Source organism: Eubalaena glacialis, chromosome 4, assembly GCF_028564815.1.
Source record: "Eubalaena glacialis isolate mEubGla1 chromosome 4, mEubGla1.1.hap2.+ XY, whole genome shotgun sequence".
In the NCBI taxonomy this organism is placed as follows: domain Eukaryota; kingdom Metazoa; phylum Chordata; class Mammalia; order Artiodactyla; family Balaenidae; genus Eubalaena; species Eubalaena glacialis.
In genome coordinates, this window is record NC_083719.1 from 179,528,490 (window position 1) to 179,547,311 (window position 18,822).

Below are 18,822 nucleotides of genomic sequence, written 5' to 3' on the forward strand. Positions count from 1 at the left end.
CAAGGGGCCACTCCTAGTCTGATGGGGCAGCCAGTGGCTGCTGCTTCTGAGACCCAGGCAGTTGGTGCCAGGCACAGGCCCAGGGAGGCCAGAATACGATGATTATAACAGTAGCAGCCACGGGTACAGGGTCCATGCACTCAACACACGTTAACTCACCCCGTCCCGCAGAGAGGGCCTAGTAACCACCCCATTTTACGGAAAAGGAACCGGGCCATAGTCACACAGCCAAACATGCTAGAGCCAGGCCTAGGGCCCAGAGCCTGTGCGCTACACCACTAAACCCTAAAGATCTCTGGGGTTTTTGCTAGCACAACCAAAATCTGATTTTGATGCAAAATCTCACTTTTAAATGTTGACAACTAATTAAAAACAAAACATTTTAGGGCTCCTCTGGTGGCGCAGCGGTTAAGAATCTGCCTGCCAACGCAGGGGACACGGGTTCGAGCCCTGGTCCAGGAAGATCCCACATGCCGCGGAGCAACTAAGCCCGTGCGCCACAACTACTGAGCCTGCACTCTAGAACCCATGAGCCACAACTACTGAAGCCCGCACGCCTAGAGCCCGTGCTCTGCAACAAGAGAAGCCACTGCAGTGAGAAGCCCGGGCACCGCAATGAAGAATAGCCCCCGCTCGCCGCAACTAGAGAAAGCCCATGCACAGCAACAAAGACCCAACGCAGCCAAAAATAATAAATAAATAAAATAAATAAATTATAAGAAACAAAACAAAACAAAACATTTTAAACTCCATGCTGGTGAAAAAAAAAGACGGAGCAAGCAGGCTTCGGCCCCCGTGGCCATGGACCTGCAACCCCTGGTACGGGGCTGGGCTAATTGGGCTATTCTCACTCTCGGATCAAGTTCTTAGAAAAGCCACAAGGAGGAGGCAGGGAAACAGAGCAGCCCGTGCTGCCCCCGAGGCACAGAGCTTGACATGCTCTCCTGTTTGTTCCTTGAAACCAGCCGGGAGACCCTCTGTGTGGATCCAGGGCTCAAGGGAGGAAAAGGGTCCTCAGCTGCAGCACAGTTTAGCCAAAGTCACAAAAAGAAGCAAGCAGTGGGATTCAAAGCGAGGCCTGCCTGCCATCCGCCTATGGCAGGGCTTTGTAACTGAGAAGCCTTACCCACACTCCAGAAATAAAAAGAAGTTGGCTCCTGTTTGAGCACCCCATACCCAAAGAGAGACCTTTTTACAGCTTTGGTTCTCGAGCCCTGAATTAATGCGCTTAACGACCGATGTCACGCTGCAGGCTCTAGGAGGAGGTCGCCACAGGAGCCAGCTCAATAGCAGTTGGCAGTTGCCAGATGCCAGAGTGGGTGGGAGGGAAAGGTGAAGGGCAGCGGGCCCGAGAAGAGGTGGGGATGGGAGAGAGACCCGGGGTCTCCAACCCAGAGCCCTCAATCCCTCACTGAACAACCTCGAGCAAGAATGCTCGGCTCTCTGAGCCTCAGTTTTCTGCTCTGGAAAATGGGATCACAGCAGTGCCAGCCTCATAAGGCTTAAATGAAGTCCAGTGTGTAACTTCAGAGCACTTTAATTCTGACTAGCCTTTGTTGTCGATATGAAAGGAACCAGCCTAGGGAGTAACAGCCCCATCCAAGTACACCTACCGTGTGCCAGGCACTATGCTGAGTAAGCACTTTCAACATACCATGTCACTGCATCCTTGCAACAGTCCTGTTGAGGGTCCATCATCCCATTTTTCAGAGGGGAAACTAAGGCTCAAAGAGGTCAAACAATCTGTGCGAGGTCACAAGGCAGATGAAATGGACAGAGCTTTGCAGACGCTCACCGGAAGCCTGGGCAGACAGGAAGATGGCCAAGCAGGGGGCCCACAGCCCAGCCCGAGGCTCAGCCCAGGCCGCGCTGATCCCAAGTACACACCTTTCCGCCACAGTAGACAGAGGGCATTGTGCCAGAGACAAAGCAGCAAAGGAGGAAATTCATGCTGCTGGGAGCAAAACCCCAGGCCTCTGGGAAGGCAGGGGCGGGGCTGGGCGCCCAGCTGGGCTCCACTGAGTGCCAGCCTGGTGGCCTTGGGCAAATAGCGAGTCTTTTCTGAGCTGAACCAAGAAACAACTCAGCTTGGGGCCTGCTGGATGAACATTACCTCAACATTGATAACAACAATAATAATGATGACTATGACATTATTATTTGGCAGCCACAGTCACAAATGGAGTCCTTCCCAGAATGCAGAAGTGGCCACCCATCTGGGAGGCAGAAGGACAAGAGGTGGGGGAAGGGAGAGGGGAGAATCAACCGCCCTCAGTGGCCACAGGGTCCATTCTCATCCATTAGCTTCCTGAATCCTGGAAACAGCCCAGACAGTGGAATTTGTCCACTGGACAGATGGGCAATCTGAGGCTTCTCAGGGCTGCCCAGGGAAGGCTGTATACCAGCTCTTGCCACCACAACCTGATCAAGCAAGAAGTTCCTTCCCAGGATCCAAGGAGGGCCCCCACTTTTCAGGTTTTAGCTTGGGGTTTGGACCCTATGTTCCAGGGCCTCGGAGGCACCCTGACACGGGCCAGGAAAGACTCCTGGAGAAAGTTCCGCCTGGGGTCCTACTTCCAACAGAAAGGAGTTCAGGTCTCATCCTTCAGCTCCCTTCTCCTCTGCATGCTCCCACCACCCCCTGCCACAGAGCTGACGGCTAGAGCACTGACAGGCAGATTAGGAGAAGGACAGACACCAGGACAGACAGACAAAAGGGTCCACTTGTAAGAGAGGAGCCAGCGTTCACCAGGCACCAAGTTGAAGAGTCAGCCCAGGAGAGCCAGACAACAGGGTCTCCTAGGTCCAGCCAGCCAGTGAGACAGCAGAGGCCAGCTGGGTAACCCAACAGAGGAATAGCTAAGTGTTAAAGTCTGGGAGGGGCACGGATGGGCAACCAGACAGGACAGGTCATCCTGGATAGCTAGCCAGGCAGCAGGGGGCTGCCCTGCGGTACTGGACAGATGGATAGCCAAATGGTGGTGGCGGGGAAGCCTATCCAGGACAGAGAGACAGCCAACCGGACGACAGAAACTGCTCCAGATAAATGAACAGCCAGCCAGACCGCAGGGACCGGTCCAATAGATATCTAGGTGACAGGTTTCAGACAGAGAAGGGGAACCTATCCCTGACCCACAGACAACCAGATGGCATAATTCACCCACTACAGCCGGGGGCCAGAGAGTCGGCGGGGGTTCACCGCACCTCCTGGCCCACGCCCCCCAGCCCCTGCAGGGAGCCCTCCGCCCAGGGCGTCCCACAGGGCCCGCCTCCCTGTTCCCGTCCCCGTCGCGGGCACGCAAGCGCCGCAGTTACGCCGGCGGCGCAGGACGCGCCATTCCCGGTCCGCCCTCCGCGCCCTAGGCCGCCGCCTGCCCGCTGTCGCCGCCCTGCTCGCTCACCGGCCCACGAAGTTCTCGAGCACCGAGCTCTTGCCGGCGCTCTGGCCGCCCACCACGGCGATCTGCGGCAGGTCCAGGTGGCAGCTCTGGCCGATGGAGCTGAAGGCATCCTGCAGCTTGTTGACCAGCGGGATCAGCTCTTCCATCCCGCGGTTGCCCATGGCGCCGGCGGCCCCGGCCCGAGAGCCCAGCGCTCCCCGCCCGCCCCTGGCCCTCGACGATGCGGCCCCGCGGCGTCCGCGGCCGTTGCTCCCCGCCCGCCCGGGCCTCGGCGCGACGCCCGCTCCCGGGTCGGCCTCACGGTCGCCGCCTCATCCGGTTCTCAGGCGACACCCGACCCAAGCGACCTCCCACCCGGGCTCTGGGGCTGCACTCAAAGCCCTCGCGTCACTCCTGATTGGTCGGCCGCGCTGTCACTCGTGCACACAAGCCAATGAAAGCGAAGCACGGGCCTACGGCCAAATGAGTCTTCCCCCTGGGGACCTTCTTTCGGACTCATTGGACGAAAGAACTGTCGCTATTGTGCTAGAGCCAATAGCGGCGGGAAGCGAGTTATCCAGGCCCGGAGGCGGTGTTTCGGGAAAAGGCATTTTGGCCCCGCCTATTAGGGGCAGTTCCAGGATAGCAGGAACATCCGCCAATCTTATTGGCAGGAAGACCGCCAGTCAACAAAGCTGGCCAATGATACTAGGGGTCGGCTCTTAACCACGGTCTGTCACTTGACGCTACCTAGTTCCCTAAAAATTTCCCATTGGTTTATATAAATATCACCCCGTTCCATCAGCCAACAAATCAAGAGAGTGGGACTTAACCTCCGAATTTTGACTCTGATTGAAAACCGTACCTGTCCATCAAATAACCTCCTCCCGTTCTTACTTGTGATTGTCGTGTCTACTGGAGTCTTCTGGAGCAGAGGGTAGGCCCGCAGTACTCGCCAACGCGCGCCACCTCCTGGTAGGATGCAGTGGTGATCGTCACTTGTGAGTTTCTGGGCTCTAGAGAAAACTATAAGTCCCAGAATGCGTCTCGGGCCCGGGCTTGCAAATCAGCTCCCTGCGCGGGGTCCCAATGCACTTTGAAGATGAGAGTCAGGCTGTTAATGGTTCCTAGGGAGAGGCAGTCTAGCCCGGCCTCGCTGGCTCCCACTTTCATTCCTATTAAGTCGTCTCCGTGCCTTTGCAAACGCTGTGCTCTCCCCTAGGAATACCTTCCGCTCACGCCTGTCTTGATGCGGCTAACGCTCCAACGTTGTTCCCCTGCCTCTTGAACTTCAGCGCATCTTGGATCTTTTTGAGTACCCAATGAAACTCAACGGACCCTTTCCCCAGGAAAAGACACGTTATTTTGCAGGTAACGTTGGGGGTTCTGGGAACTGGGAACTCTTGACCACTTGGAAAAGAGGCCGGGAATAGGTGGAACGATTTTAAGACAAGTGATTTGATTATGCTGGGCATAGATAGGCCAGAGAGAAACAGCCCAGTAAGGAGCTAGCAGCAAAGGAGGTGGGGAAGTAGTCTGAGAGCGGGGCGGTAACAGGGGAATGGAGAAAGAAGGAGTAGGAGGGTGGCAGAGTGGCCAAAGGTATATGCCTGCTCCATGACCCAAAACTACTAGTCTCAGAGATAGGCAAAAAAGACTGACAATGTTTGGCACTGCAGCCTTGACCACGATCACATAAACCTGGAAACACCCTAACTGCTCATCCATGGAGCTCATTAAATAAATACTGTGCAGCAGCTGTAAACAAGATTGAGGAAGTTTTCGTGTACTGACGTGTAAACAATTTGAGATATATTAAGAGAAGGGAAAAAAGCAAGGTACAGAACTGCATGTAAAGGATGCTGACATTCATGAAAAAATGTACACATGGAAAATTTATGGAAGAATACACAAATTGATAAAAGTAGCTGCATTTTTATGATATTTGAATTGTAGATCCTACACGTGTTACTTTTTCAGTTTAAAAAACTGTAGCTTCTAAGAGCACCACCAGCTCTGTAATTGGCCATATCTGGATTAGATCCTAGACCTGTTTATTTGCTGGGTGATAATGACCAAGTGACTTCATTTCTCAGTTTCCTCATCTGTAAAATGGGGAACCATAACGTTGCAAGAATTAAATACACTTGACGACCATTTAGAGCAGTGCCAGGCACAGTACAAGCACCTTCTAGATGACACATATTATCATCACTGTGTTTACTGACAACTAGATTAAGCCACATGTCTGAAGAGTCAAGGTCAAGAACCAGAGCTTTGGAGCCCAGCTGCTTCTTCCTTGATGGTGACCTTGGCAAGTGACTTCCCCCTCTCTGGACCTGTTTCCCCACCCCCAGGATGGCTGGTGGGCCTGAGCCACAGGAAAGGAATGCAGCTCCCACTCTGGGCACTTCCTACATGCTCAGTTTCCAGATACCAACTGCTGCTATGGTTACTTGTTATTATTATCAATTGGGGGTGGGGGGGACATGGGCCCCAGTGACACTCAGACCAGGAAGGGGACCTAGACAGGCCACCTCCCCAAGAAGACACAGACACACTCTATGTTATAATAAAAATAAAATAAAAAAATCCTTCAATATCTCCCATCCCCTCCCTCCCTCCCTTCCCCAAGCGGGGTCAACCCAGTGTGATTCCCACAGAGGCCAGGGCTTCAGTGGCCCAGGAGGGACAGAGGGTGGGGTCCCCATACATGGTGCCCATAAAGTCCCTCACGAAGTCGGGGAAGCGCTTCTCCACAATGCTGGCGCGCACAGCGCTCATCAGCCGCAGCTGCAGTGGGGAGGGGGGGGTCAGCAATCAGCCACCAGCATAGGGGAGACCCCCATCCCCCTTGCCTCACCCCTCCCAGCTACAGGCCCACCTGATAGGCGATGTTGTGGACAGTGAGGTGGTGCAGGGCCGCGGTGTTGTCGCTATGGAGCAGTGTGTGCAGGAAGGCCCGGCTGTGCCTGGGGACAGAAGGAGGGGGCTCAGCAGTGCCGGGTCCTTCCCCCCTCCCTGCCCTCCCCCTGCCCCCAGGCTCCATCCTCCCCTACTTCTGGCAGGTGGGACAGGCACACTCTGGGTCTATGGGGCGGAAGTCTTTCTCGTACTGTTTCTTCTTCAGCTGCAGGTTCCCCGTGGGCACCAGGGCAGAGCCAAAGCGCTGGGGGTGGACAAGGGGAGGGGAAGGTGGGTCAACCAGGTCTGCCCCCCGCCTTGGCCCCCGCAATCCCTCTCCGGTCTTTCCCCTGCCAAGGGCCTCACCGCTGTCCGTGTGGGGAAGACGCAGTCAAACATGTCGCATCCGAGAGCCACGCAGACCACCAGATCAGTGGCATAGCTGGGGGTGGGGCCGTGGGGGAGGGGAGCAGAGAACCTCGAGCCCTGGTCACATACCCAGGACCCCCCTCCCCAAGACTGGCACCCTCAGAACCACCCTCAGCAGAGGGCCATGTCCTCCTCAGTTCCCTCCCAAGCAGGGCTGTGTCCTTCCCCCTCCCCGACCCCCAGAGGCAGGGGTTCCCAGGCATCCCCTCCCCGCAGGCGGGGCTGTCTCCCCTCTCCTCCACATACCCGACCCCCATCAGGTATCGGGGCTTGTCCTTAGGCAGCCTTGAGGTGCTCAGCGCCACCATCCTCCAGAACTGGCCCTTGCTCTCACCCCCGCTCAGACCCCCGATGGCAAAGCCTGGCACGTCTCTCTTGGTCATCTCTGGGGGTGCAGGGGCAAGGTCAGGAGTGATCAGAAAAAAGGAAATAGGCCTCAGTCTCCTCCTCTTCTTCCTCCTCACCCTCAGGGCAGACCCTGCCCAGACCTCCACAGGCCATCAGGAAAAGAGAATGTGACAGAGAGAGAGAGAGAGAGAGAGAGAGAGGGAGAGAGAGAGTATGTGTGCGGTGTGTGTGTGTGTCTGGGGGCTGCTGGTGATCTCAGCTACCATTTATAGAATGCCTGCTGCATGTCAGGGCCTCTTCTTCAATCCTCAGGAGAGAGGAGGCCCAGGGCCCACACTCCCTTAGCTGAAACCTAAGATGAAGCCAGATATGTTTCAGAATTTTCCAGATTTTAGAACAGTGAACATCCTACATGCTGAAGAACAGCCTGTCATCAAACGCTGTTAACATTTTGACAGCAAAATGTGTAAAGACTCCTAACAAACTGGGGTCAGTAAGTCTGGTCTTGCCACCAAATGAATTGCAAATTCTTGTGTGTTTTGGATTAGAAGTGGGCAGGGGAATTCCCTGGAGGTCCAGTGGTTAGGGATCTGCACTTCCACTGCAGGGGGTGCAGGTTCGATTCCTGGTCAGGGAGCTAAGATCCCACATGCCTCGCAGTAAGACCAAAAAAAGAAAAAAATAAAGAAGTGGGCAATTAGGCTCCAGAATTGCAGGGCAGGGGCTGCAGATCTGCACCGTGGTTGAGGCATGGAGAGCTTAAACCACTGGCCCCAGGCCACATATGCCAGAGGCTGGATTCGAACCTGGGTCTAGCCTCAAAACCAAGACTTATCTCTGGCCCCAGCTGCCCAGTTCAACTAGGGGGGAGGCCACAGCATTGACAAAGCAGGCCTGGTCTGGGGCTGGGTTTTGAAGCCGGAGTGAGGGGTAGAACCAACTGGGGATGAGTTGTTCAAATGCAGCTTCCCAGGTCCGCCCTGGCCCCAGACTCCGACCCAGTCGTAGGGAGAGCCTGGGGGGTTCTGGTGCAGGCGAGCCTCAGAGCACTGGGAAGCACCACCGGCACAGTGCTTGTCAAACTGCAGGTGGCCGAGAAATGAATTTGATTTGATGGGACGAGATCAGGGTTGTGGCTGTTGTTTTTTTTTTAAATGAGAGAGAACAGAAAATATTGTATCAAAGAGTATCTCGTGTACAATGGTAAATGCTTCAGGAAGCCTTGGTTTCCGCTCTCATATATGTGCACGCATCCGGAGCCATGACATGAAATGTACTTCTGACTGTGGGTCTCCATTAAAAAGACTTACTGGACCAGGGGTGGGGGTGGGGACTGGGGGGTGGTAGGCAGTTTGAGGACAAAAGGAATTACAACAGGACAGTCTTCACAACAGCGTACACTGATGCCAGGTGCAGGCGGGACACCTTGAACAAATTTTCCCATTTATTCCTCACTTCGATCCCATGACATTGGGAGTATGTTCCCATTTTACAGAGGAAGAAAGTGAGGCTCAGAGAGGCCAAGCCACTAGCCCAAGGATGCACGGCCGTGAGGCAACAGATCAGGGGGTTGGATCCAGAACCCAGAGTCTTGCCCGTGACACCTCACTGCCTTTGAGCCCCCATCTCTGCCTCCACTTTGTCTCCATGGCCACGGTCTTGGTTTAGGCCTCACTGTCACCCTCCCCCTGGGCAACTACTCCAGCTTCCTCTATGGGCCTTATGCTTCCTATCTCACTGGGATTTTTCTCCCACTCTCCCACTCAACAGCCTTCCATGGCTCCCCAGCACCTCGGTGTGCTGTCCCAGCGCCTCCACCATCAGCACAATGCCTCGGGCCCAACCCCTTGCTACTGACTGCATGTCTCACTCCCCAGGGATGGAGCAGCTCTATGTATCTGTTAATGCTGTAGGTTCCAGAGCCCAAGGTCTGGGTTCAAATCCCAGCTCTGCAACATGCACGCTGTGTGGCTGGGCGTAAGTAACTTAACAGCTCTGTGCCTCAGTTTCCCCTCCTGTAACCTTGGGAACCTGGTAGTTCCCACCTTACAGGATCTTTATGAAACCTCAATGGGTCAGTCCATGACCAGCATTTGGCATAGTGCCTGGTGAACACCCGAAAATTGATAGCTATTGGAATTTTTATTCTCCAAACACACTCTGCTCCATGCTGCTTGAGGGCCTTTGCTTCAGCTGTTCCTTCCACCTACAGTGCTCTTTTGTCCATTAATAACCACTCTTGGACTTCCCTGGTGGCAGAGTGGTTAAGAATCTGTCTGCCAATGCAGGAGACACAGGTTTGATCCCTGGTCCAGGAAGATCCCACATGCCGCAGAGCAACTAAGCCCGTGCCGCACAACTACTGAGCCTGCACTCTAGAGCCCACAAGTCATAACTACTGAACCCACGTGCCCCAAATACTGAGCCCACATGCTGCAACTACTGAAGCCCATGCGCCTAGAGCCTGTGCTCTGAAACAAGAGAAGCCACCGCAATGAGAAGCCCATGCACTGCAACAAAAAGTAGCCCCTGCACGCCACAACTAGAGAAAAGCCTGCACGCAGCAATGAAGACCCAATGCAGCCAAATAAATAAATAAATAAAAATTTTAAAAGAGAGAAAAAATAATAAAAGTAGGAGTTGCAATATTAACATCAGAAAAAAATAAAATTCAAAGCAACCCACATCAATAAAAACAAGGAAACTATTTTAAAAAATAAAAAACAAAAACACATAATAATCACTCTTGGGAACTCCCTGGCGGTCCAGTGGTTAGGACTCCACACTCACTGCGGAGGGCCTGGGTTCAGTCCCTGGTTGGGGAACTAAGATCCTACAAGCCGCAGCACAGCCAAAAACAAAACCAAAAAAAACCCCAACTCTCTCAGCACCATCGCATGCCAGGCCCATGTGGGGCTCTCTGCAATGGAAAAGCCCTGGTCCTGTTGGCACATGGCTTTACCTTCGAGGCAGGTGGCCCGGAGATCCACATCCAGCCCACCCTGGATGATGGCGAAGAGGTTCTGTTTGTCCGGCCGCTGATGGGCTGCAATGCACCGGTCCAGCCAGCGGATTGATCTGAAAGAGGACCCTGGTTGTAAGCCATAGGGACTTGGTGAGGGGTAGGGAGACAAGGCTGCAGGACCAGGATCCTCTCTCTCTCCCGACACACACACACACACACACACACACACACACACACCTGTACATGGCCTCTTCCACACGTGGCCCCGTCACAGTGCTGCTGACCACATCATCCAGCTGCATGATGATGTCTGAGCCTGGAGAGTGAGACAGGAACACAGTCACTGGGAAAGCCCCCAGGTTGAGGACAAGCTGGACCCCAGAAGTCCCTCTCCAGGTCTTGCTGACTCCCATTTAACCCCCAATCTGCTTATACAGCAACCAGAGGAAGCTTTTCAAAATGCACATCTGATCTTGCCACCCCCCCCAGCTAAAACCCTGCCCTGGCATGTAGAATAAAATCCCACCTTGGGGATTCCTTGGTGGTCCAGTGGTTAGGACTCGGCGCTTTCACTGCCGAGGGCCCGGGTTCAATCCCTGGTCGGAGAACTGAAACCTCACAACCCGTGCGGTGCAGCCAAAAAAAAAAAAAAAAAAAAAATCCCACCTCTGCAAATTTACCCTTCAAGAACAAAATGATGTGCGTAGCAAGCGATTCTTCGTAGTGTGTTGGGTAATAGCAAGATGGGAGTCCAAGTGTCACAGGGGTCTAGTTAAGTAAACCATGGTCCAGGCCTTAATGGAAGGTTCTTTCCCACAATTCCAAAATCCAGAAACTTCTCAAAATCATAGGATTTTTCTTATGCTTATGGCATCCTCATTTGGCAGCAAAACCTGAGACAGTTGTCATCTTTTTAAAAACCTCATTTACTGTGAAGGTTCATAAGTGTTAATGCAATAAAAGTGAAGTGTAGGGACTTCTCTGGCAGTCCAGTGGTTAAGACTCTGCACTTCCACTGCAGGGGGTACGGGTTTGATCCCTGGTCAGGGAACTAAGATCCAGCATGCCGCACAGTGCAGCCAAAAAAAAGAAAAAACAAATGGTTAAGATGGTAAATTTTATGTTATGTGTATTTTAACACAATTTTTTTTTAATTGAAAAAAAGAAGTGAAGTGTAATACCACGGGGTACTGCCCCAGACCCAATTGAGGTACTGTATAATAAATGGTATGTACCCTTTACTATCTTTCTAAAATGTGGGGATTCTGAATTCTGACACCTATCTGGCCCCAAGAATTTCAGATTAGAGACTGTGCACTTATACGTTAGAAATCGCAAGGAAATATTGCCAAGATGTATCATTATAGGAAAAAAGCACAGTGTACCACACTAGCCAAAGATGGGGCGATTTGAGAAGCAATAAGGATTTTAACTGCAGTGGATTGAAACGTATCAAATACATTTAAACCCATGAGTTCATGGTGATCCTAAAAAACTAAACATTAGTTTGTCATTGCTAGAAGATGCTACGTAATCAACCCATGAAAACTAGTAAATGAGGGAAAAGAATGAATCCCACTCTTCCTGTGTGAACTAAACTGCTTGGTCTCCCAGGAGTAGGTGAGAGATGTTTCTCTTTACAGAAGTAATCTGGCTAATAAATGAAGAAAGGATGACAGAATTGGAACATCACCGGTTTGCAATTCCTAATAATGGTTCCAGGGGAGGAGCATGACAGCTCACTGGGAGAGACAGGCAGACATCAGATGCCCCCTGATGGACAGACACACTGTGAAGACTTCTTGCCAAAAGGAAGAAGGACTTGAATCTGGCTCTAACCTCTAGATCCAAGTACCAACCTACAGGAAATCTAGAGGGTGGAGGAAAACTATTACACGACACCCAGGGGATGCAACCAGCAAAATTCAGACCAGGTGAAACACTATAGGGCAAAGTAACCAGTTTCTTCAAGAAGCAAATTGCTGGGACTTCCCTGGTGGTCCAGTGGTTAAGAATCTGCCTTCCAATTCAGGGGACGTGGGTTCGATCCCTGGTCAGGGAACTAAGATCCCATATGCCGCGGGGCAACTAAGCCCATGCGCCACAACTAGAGAGCCTGTGTGCTGCAACTACTGAGCCCGCACGCTCTGGAACCCGTGCACCACAACTATAGAGAAGCCCGTGCACCTCAATGAAAGATCCCGCGTGCCACAACTAAGACCCGACACAGCCATAAATAAATAAATAAATAAATATTGTTTAAAAAAAAGAAGCAGCAAATTGCTGGGGCATCCCTTGGCAGTCCAATCGTTACGACTCTGGGCTTCCACTGCAGGGTGCATGGGTTCCATCCCTGGTCGGGGAACTAAGATCCCACAAGCTGCGCGGCTCGGCAAAAAAAAAAAAAAATTTTAATGAAAAAAAAAAGCAAAGAAAAAAAGAAAAAGAAGCAAATTGCTAAAAAAAAAAAAAGAATTGGAAGGCGAAACTATATGATATGTAATATGTATAATATATTAAAAGAGACTTAAGAGATCTTTCAAACAACTGCAGTATCTGCACATTATTTGGATCCTGAAGTAAACACACTGTAAGAAAAACTGACATTTATGAAACGACTGGAATGTTGAACACTAGCCAGATATTTGATGATGTTAATGAATTATTGTTAATTGTTTTTAGGTGGGATGATGGTATTGTGATTATGTTTAAAAAAAAACAACTATGGGTCTTCCCTCATGGCGCAGTGGTTAAGAATCCGCCTGCCAATGCAGGGGACACGGGTTCGAGCCCTGGTCCGGGAAGATCCCACATGCCGCAGAGCAACTAAGCCCGTGCGCCACAACTACTGAGCCTGCGCTCTAGCCCGCGAGCCACAACTACTAAAACCCGTGAGCCACAACTACTGAAGCCCACGTGCCTAGAGCCCATGTTCCGCAACAAGAGAAGCCACTGCAATGAGAAGCCCTCGCACTGCAACGAAGAGTAGCCCACGCTACCACAACTGGAGAAAGCCTGCGCGCAGCAACGAAGACCCAATGCAGCCAAAAATAATAAATAAATAAAATAAATTAATTTTTTAAAAAAACTATGTTTTGGAGATACAAATTAAAATACTTATAGGTGAAGTGGTAGGACGTCTGAGATTCGGTTTGATATAATACAGATGATCTACGGAGACTAAGAAGCTAGAAAAAGAAAACCAAAGCAAAATTAGCTAAAAATTTAAAAATAAACAAGATACATAAGACTGCAACTATCAAAAAATAAAATAAAATCAATGAAGCATATCTATTAACTAGTATGTTATTTGGCTATAAAAAGGAATAAAGTACTGATGCATGCTACAACATAGGTGAACCTGAAAAACATTATGTTAAGTAAAAGAAGCCATTCACAAAGACCACCTATTGTATGATTTCATTTACATAAAATGTCTAGAATACACAAATCTATAGAGACAGAAAGTAGATTAGATAGGGCTGGAGGAGAGAGGAATAGGGAGTGACTGATAATGGGTACAAGATTTCTTTTTGGGGTGATAAAAGTGTTCTGAAATTAGATTGTGGTGATGGTTGTACAACTCTGTGAATACACTGAAAACCACTGAACTGTACATTTTATTTTTATTTATTTATTTTTGATCTTCTTTTTAAAAAAATTTTTTTTTTAATCTTTGGCCGCACTGTGCAGCATGTGGGATCTTAGTTCCCCGACTAGGGATCAAACCTGTGCCCGCTGCATTGGGAGCATGGAGTCTTAACCACTGGACTGCCAGGGAAGTCCCAACCTGTACATTTTAAATGGGTGAATTGTCTGTATATCATATCTCAATAAAGCCATTAAAAAAAAAAAGTCAACAAAACAGAAAACCAACAAATGAATAAAATGAATAAGCCAGAAGTTGGTTTTTGGAAAAGATCAACAAACTCAAAATCAATAAACCCCTAACAGACATCAAGAAAGAAGAGATCACAAGTTTTTAACATCAGGAATGAAAAAGGAGACATCACTACAGACACTATAACATTAAGAGGTTAATAAGAGAATATTATGATCAACTTTATACCAAGAAAGTTGAAATAAAGTTCAAAGAATGGCCAAATTCCTTGAAAAATCCAACTTATCAAATCTGACCCAAAATGAAACACAAAATCTGAATAGCCAAATCAAAATGTCAAATAAATCGAATTCATCATTAAAAACCTTACCACAACAAAACTCCAGGCCCAGGGGAATTTACTAGACAATTCTATGAAACATAACACCAATCTTAGGCAAATTCCAACAGAAAATAACATGGAAGAAGCAAAGTGGGCTGGGATACTAATGAAACATAATGGCTGTGACCTGGTGATTGTTGAAGCTGGGTGACAGGTCAGTGGGGTTATGTCTATTTTGGTATATACTTGAAATTTTCCAAAATTAATAAAAATGCAAGGTACAGAAGAATGTGCCATAAATAGCATGCTCTCATCACGGAAAAAATAAGAATAGATTTGAACTTGCTTGTATTTGCATAAACTCTGGAAGAATACATAAGAAACTAGAAACAGTGGTGACTTGTGAAAGAGATGGATAGAATATAGGCATGGGAAGAGCACTGTTTCCTGCACACATCTTTATATAGAAATACATACAAAATGTTTTCTTGTTCAATTTTTTTCTTTAAAGGACAAACCAAAACTCACAAGGTCCTGTAGGACCTGTCCCCAACACCTCCCTGTCCTCACCCTACACACACACACACACACACACACACACACACACACACACACACACAGTCCCCCTCCCCCACTCGGCTCCAGCCATGCCAGTCTTGGTCCTGCTTCAGGTCCTTTGCACTGGCTGCTTCCTCTTTCCAGAACATACTTCCCCCCTTTGGACATCTAGTTTATTCCTCCTCATCCATAGGTTTTAGGCCCAGGGCAACATTCCCTGAGCCTACAGACTGAATCATGCCAAAAGTCCTATGTACTTGGCCTTCACAGTCAGGGTCCCAACCTTTTATCTATTTGTGCCTTTAAAACAATTTTTTTTTTTTTTTGGCTGCACCATGCGGCTTGCAGGATCTTAGTTCCCTGACCAGGGATCGAACCCGTGCCCCCTGCAGTGGAAGCACAGTGTCCTAACCACTGGACCACCAGGGAATTCCCTAATAACTTATTTTAATAATAATATATAATTATTCAAAATGTTAAATGCACCCCCAATTTTAAAAAATACAACAGGATATTTGGTGAAAAGTCTCTTGCCCACCAAGGGAAGGATTACAAAGGGGCACAAGTAACCCTTTAGGGGTGATGGACATGTTCACTTGATTGTGGTGAAGGTTTCATGGGTGTATACATGTGTCAAAACGTACCAGAGGGTACACTTTAAATATGTGCAGTTTATTGCATGTCAATTATATCCAAATTTTAAAAAAAGGAAAAGAATTTAAATGCTCCCTGTCTACCAGCTCTTCAGTTCCCTTCCCTCAGAGAACCTATACTACAGTTTCTTATTTTTCTTTCCTGAGATACCGTATGCAAATAAAAGCAAATCATGTGTTTGGGGTTTTTGTTTTTGTTTTTTCAATACAAATGGAAACATACAATGCACTCTACCCGCACTGTTTTTTTGTGGGGGGGGTTTTCTCTTTTTTCCGCCTTTCTAATTAAGATGTTTTCACCAATGCCTGTCTCCCTTTTGGACTGTAAGTTCCACGGATGGTATAGCACCAGCACCCAGGCCCATTGCTATAAGCATAAGCCACAGAATCTGTATATAGAGGGGTCTAAAAGCACCAGTCTGTTTGGAAGATGGGAAGTTTTGAACCTGTTTCCATAGCACTTTATGAGATTGAGAAATGTTAATTGTCCTTATCAAGGAATAGGAGATATTGATGGAGATGGGAGGGGTCTAAAGCCTCCCCGATACCTCCCTTGTTGCCCCCATTATTTCAACATATCTTTGCCCAGCTAATTTACTATCTAAGAGAAACAGTAGCAAGAAAGATAATACTAAAAGCTACTATTACATGTCAGGCATTGTGATAAGAGATTTACTGACATTACATCATTATTTTTGGGAACTATCCCCTCAGCTGAGGCTCAGGGAGGGGGAGTGACTTGCCCAAAGCCCAGCAGCACGAAAGGAGCAGGCCCGCCTCACCTCCACCTCCGAAGGGCAGGGGAAGGGGCGGCTCCCCGGTATCCACTCACCCAGCGCGTTCTGGATCTCCACGGATCTCTCGGGGCTCAGAAGGGTCTCGTCACCATCGTAAGGGGAGCGGAAGCGGACGCCCTCCTCCGTCACTTCGGACAGGGACACCAGGGACACCATCTGGAAGCCGCCGCTGTCCTGAGGGAAACCCCACCGCAAGGCTGTCAAGAACGGGACTGGGAATATCCACGCCCAAGGAGGGCTCTCGGATCCCGGCGCTGACCCCGCCTTACCGTCAGCAGATTGTGTGGCCAATTCATAAAGCCGTGGAGACCGCGGGCTTTCTGGATCAGCTCGGGGCCCTGGGTTGGGGGAAGAAGGGTCAGGCTAGGGGTGAGAGCAACCCTTGGGGCTCATATTGGGGGCGACAAGGTTGGCCAACTTCCATCCTCGCTGGTCCCTCACGCCCAGCACAAGGCCTGAGCCACCCGGGACTGTCGATATGCGTTTTGTCGATAGAGTTTGGGAGGCGTGCCCGGGTCTAGGGAATCTCCTGGGCTCCCCCACGCTTCGCCGCCGCCCAGCCCGGGGCACAGCCCACCCACCGGCCTCAGACCCAAATGGTAGGTGTTGCCCAGGCAGATGCGGCAGCCCAGCGCGTCCAGTTGCTCGGCCGTGATGCCCTTCATGGTGGCCTGCGTGCCCACTGGCATGAACACTGGAGTAGCCACCGGCCCATGTGGCAGCCGCAGCTCCCCTGCCCGGGCCCTAGAGCGGGTACACTCGGCCACCAATCTCATGATGCGCGGAGCCGACTCCAGGGAAGTCGGGCTGGCGACTGCCGCCATCTTGCCTGCCGGAACCACGTGGGCCGCGGAACACTCTGGGCGGCGCCATGTTGGCTGAGGTCACGTGGCGCGCGACGCGGGCCGAAGCTTGGGGAGAGCGTCAGATGAACCATGGAAACGGACGTCTGCGCGCTTGTCTCTGCGCTGCGCCCAGTTAGTTCCCACAGGCAGCACACTGCTGCGAAGTATTTAAATTGTCTTGGTTTGGAGGCCCATTCCTGACAATTCCTCGAAGTAAAAGCCTCTCTAAGCTATAATTTTATCTTCCATCAAATGGGCCGAATAATAGTATCTAGACATAGGGACGTTGCGAATATTGAATGACAGGATGGATGTATATAGATTTTTACACGGTGCCTGACGTAATCTTTCGTCAATTTTTTTTTTTTTTGGCCGCCTCTCTCAGCTTGCGGGATCCTAGTTCCCCGACCAGGGATACAACCTGGGTCCTAACCCGTGGACCACCAGGGAATTCCCTCTTTTGTCTGTCTTGATCATTGCCTTGCTCCAAGGGCTTAGAACAGGGCCTAGCACATAGTGCATACTCAATAAACGTCAGTTTATTCAGTGAAAGAAGGAATCACAGATTTACAGAGGGAGAGACTGAGGTACAGAACCTGGTTACATTTATTCGGCCATTCATTTAGCGTACATACATATATAATACAGCCCCACCAGTGCCAGCCTCCATGCCGCACAGGGGTGAGAGAGGATGGGTCACGGATTTATTAAGCACCGGCTGTGTCCCACTAATAATAATAATAACAGTATATATATATATTAATATTTTAATAATCTTATGGTTGGATGGAGCTGATATCTGTCCTGGCCAGCAGAGGGCGCGTTTGCCCCAGAAGCCTTCCTTTCGGGACCACCCGCCTAATGCCCCGCTGATCTCAGCAAGAGCCTGACCTAGAAGCCTTGGGCTAATGCTGTTTCTCAGTGTGGTGGAGTCCCCACTGAGTCCACGTCTGGAAAACGCCCACCAATGAAGCCTACCTCAGGGCCTTTGAACTTGCGATTGCCATTGTCAGCAACACTCATCTGATATTCCCACGACTGGCTCATATTTTCACAGTCAGTTGCTCCTGACTCCCCCAATCTTAAGTACCCTCCACCACCGATAACTTTATATCACATATCCTGTAATTGATATGATGCTTTTAAAAACCTCTATACAGGACTTCCCTGGTGGCAGTGGTTAAGAATCTGCCTGCCAATGCAGGGGACACAGGTTCGAGCCCTGCTCTGGGAAGATCCCACATGCCGCGGAGCAACTAAGCCCGTGCACTGCAACTCCTGAGCCTGTGCTCCACAGCTCGTGAGCCACAACTACTGAAGCTCACGCACCTAGAGCCCGTGCTCCGCAACAAGAGAAGCCACTGCAATGAGAAGCCCCCGCACCGCAACGAAGAGTAGCCCCCGCTCGCCGCAACTAGAGGAAGCCCGCACACAGCAATGAAGACCCAACGCAGCCAAAAATAAATAAGTTAAATAAATAAATTTAAAAAAAAGGGGGGGGGCTTCCCTGGTGGCGCAGTGGTTGAGAATCTGCCTGCCAATGCAGGGCACACGGGTTCGAGCCCTGGTCTGGGAAGATCCCACATGCCGCGGAGCAATTAGGCCCGTGAGCCACAACTACTGAGCCTGCGCGTCTGGAGTCTGTGCTCCGAAACGAGAGGCTGCGATAGTGAGTGGCCCGCGCACCGTGATGGAGAGTGGCCCCCGCTTGCCGCAACTGGAGAAAGCCCTCGCACAGAAGCGAAGACCCAACACAGCCAAAAATAAATAAATAAATAAA

At 50.3% G+C, this 18,822-nt stretch overlaps 2 protein-coding genes across 10 annotated transcripts in view; both read right to left on the reverse strand.

The window, feature by feature from the left end:
* DNM2 (dynamin 2) overlaps nt 1–3,722 on the reverse strand; it is a 91,869-nt gene extending 88,147 nt beyond the window's left edge. For all 9 annotated transcript variants that reach the window (XM_061190486.1, XM_061190485.1, XM_061190484.1 and 6 more), the window contains exon 1: nt 3,402–3,722. In XM_061190486.1, coding sequence (XP_061046469.1) covers nt 3,402–3,562 — 161 coding nt within the window. In that variant the 5' untranslated portion in view covers nt 3,563–3,722. The remainder of the gene's footprint in view (nt 1–3,401) is intronic.
* A 2,275-nt stretch (nt 3,723–5,997) lies between these two features.
* QTRT1 (queuine tRNA-ribosyltransferase catalytic subunit 1) lies at nt 5,998–17,028 on the reverse strand. Its single transcript, XM_061188774.1, has 10 exons — nt 16,779–17,028; nt 16,467–16,535; nt 16,233–16,371; nt 10,264–10,342; nt 10,024–10,139; nt 6,960–7,098; nt 6,651–6,726; nt 6,440–6,549; nt 6,265–6,352; nt 5,998–6,173 (listed from the first exon to the last, which is right to left on the reverse strand). The coding sequence occupies exons 1-10, from the start codon at nt 17,019–17,021 to the stop codon at nt 6,021–6,023; spliced, it is 1,212 nt and encodes a 403-aa protein (XP_061044757.1). The 5' UTR covers nt 17,022–17,028; the 3' UTR covers nt 5,998–6,020.
* Between the last annotated feature and the right edge of the window lie 1,794 nt (nt 17,029–18,822).

Bases quoted from the DNA above. Each gene is read 5' to 3' on its own strand.
- QTRT1 (XM_061188774.1), bottom strand. From the start codon at position 17,021: ATGGCGGCAGTCGCCAGCCCGACTTCCCTGGAGTCGGCTCCGCGCATC. The intron at 10,343-16,232 runs GTGAGTGGATAC...CTCACTCTCCAG, and splicing joins GGAGATCCAGAACGCGCTGG to GCTCAGACATCATCATGCAG. The intron at 6,550-6,650 runs GTGAGGCCCTTG...GTCCACCCCCAG, and splicing joins TCTTCCCCACACGGACAGCG to CGCTTTGGCTCTGCCCTGGT.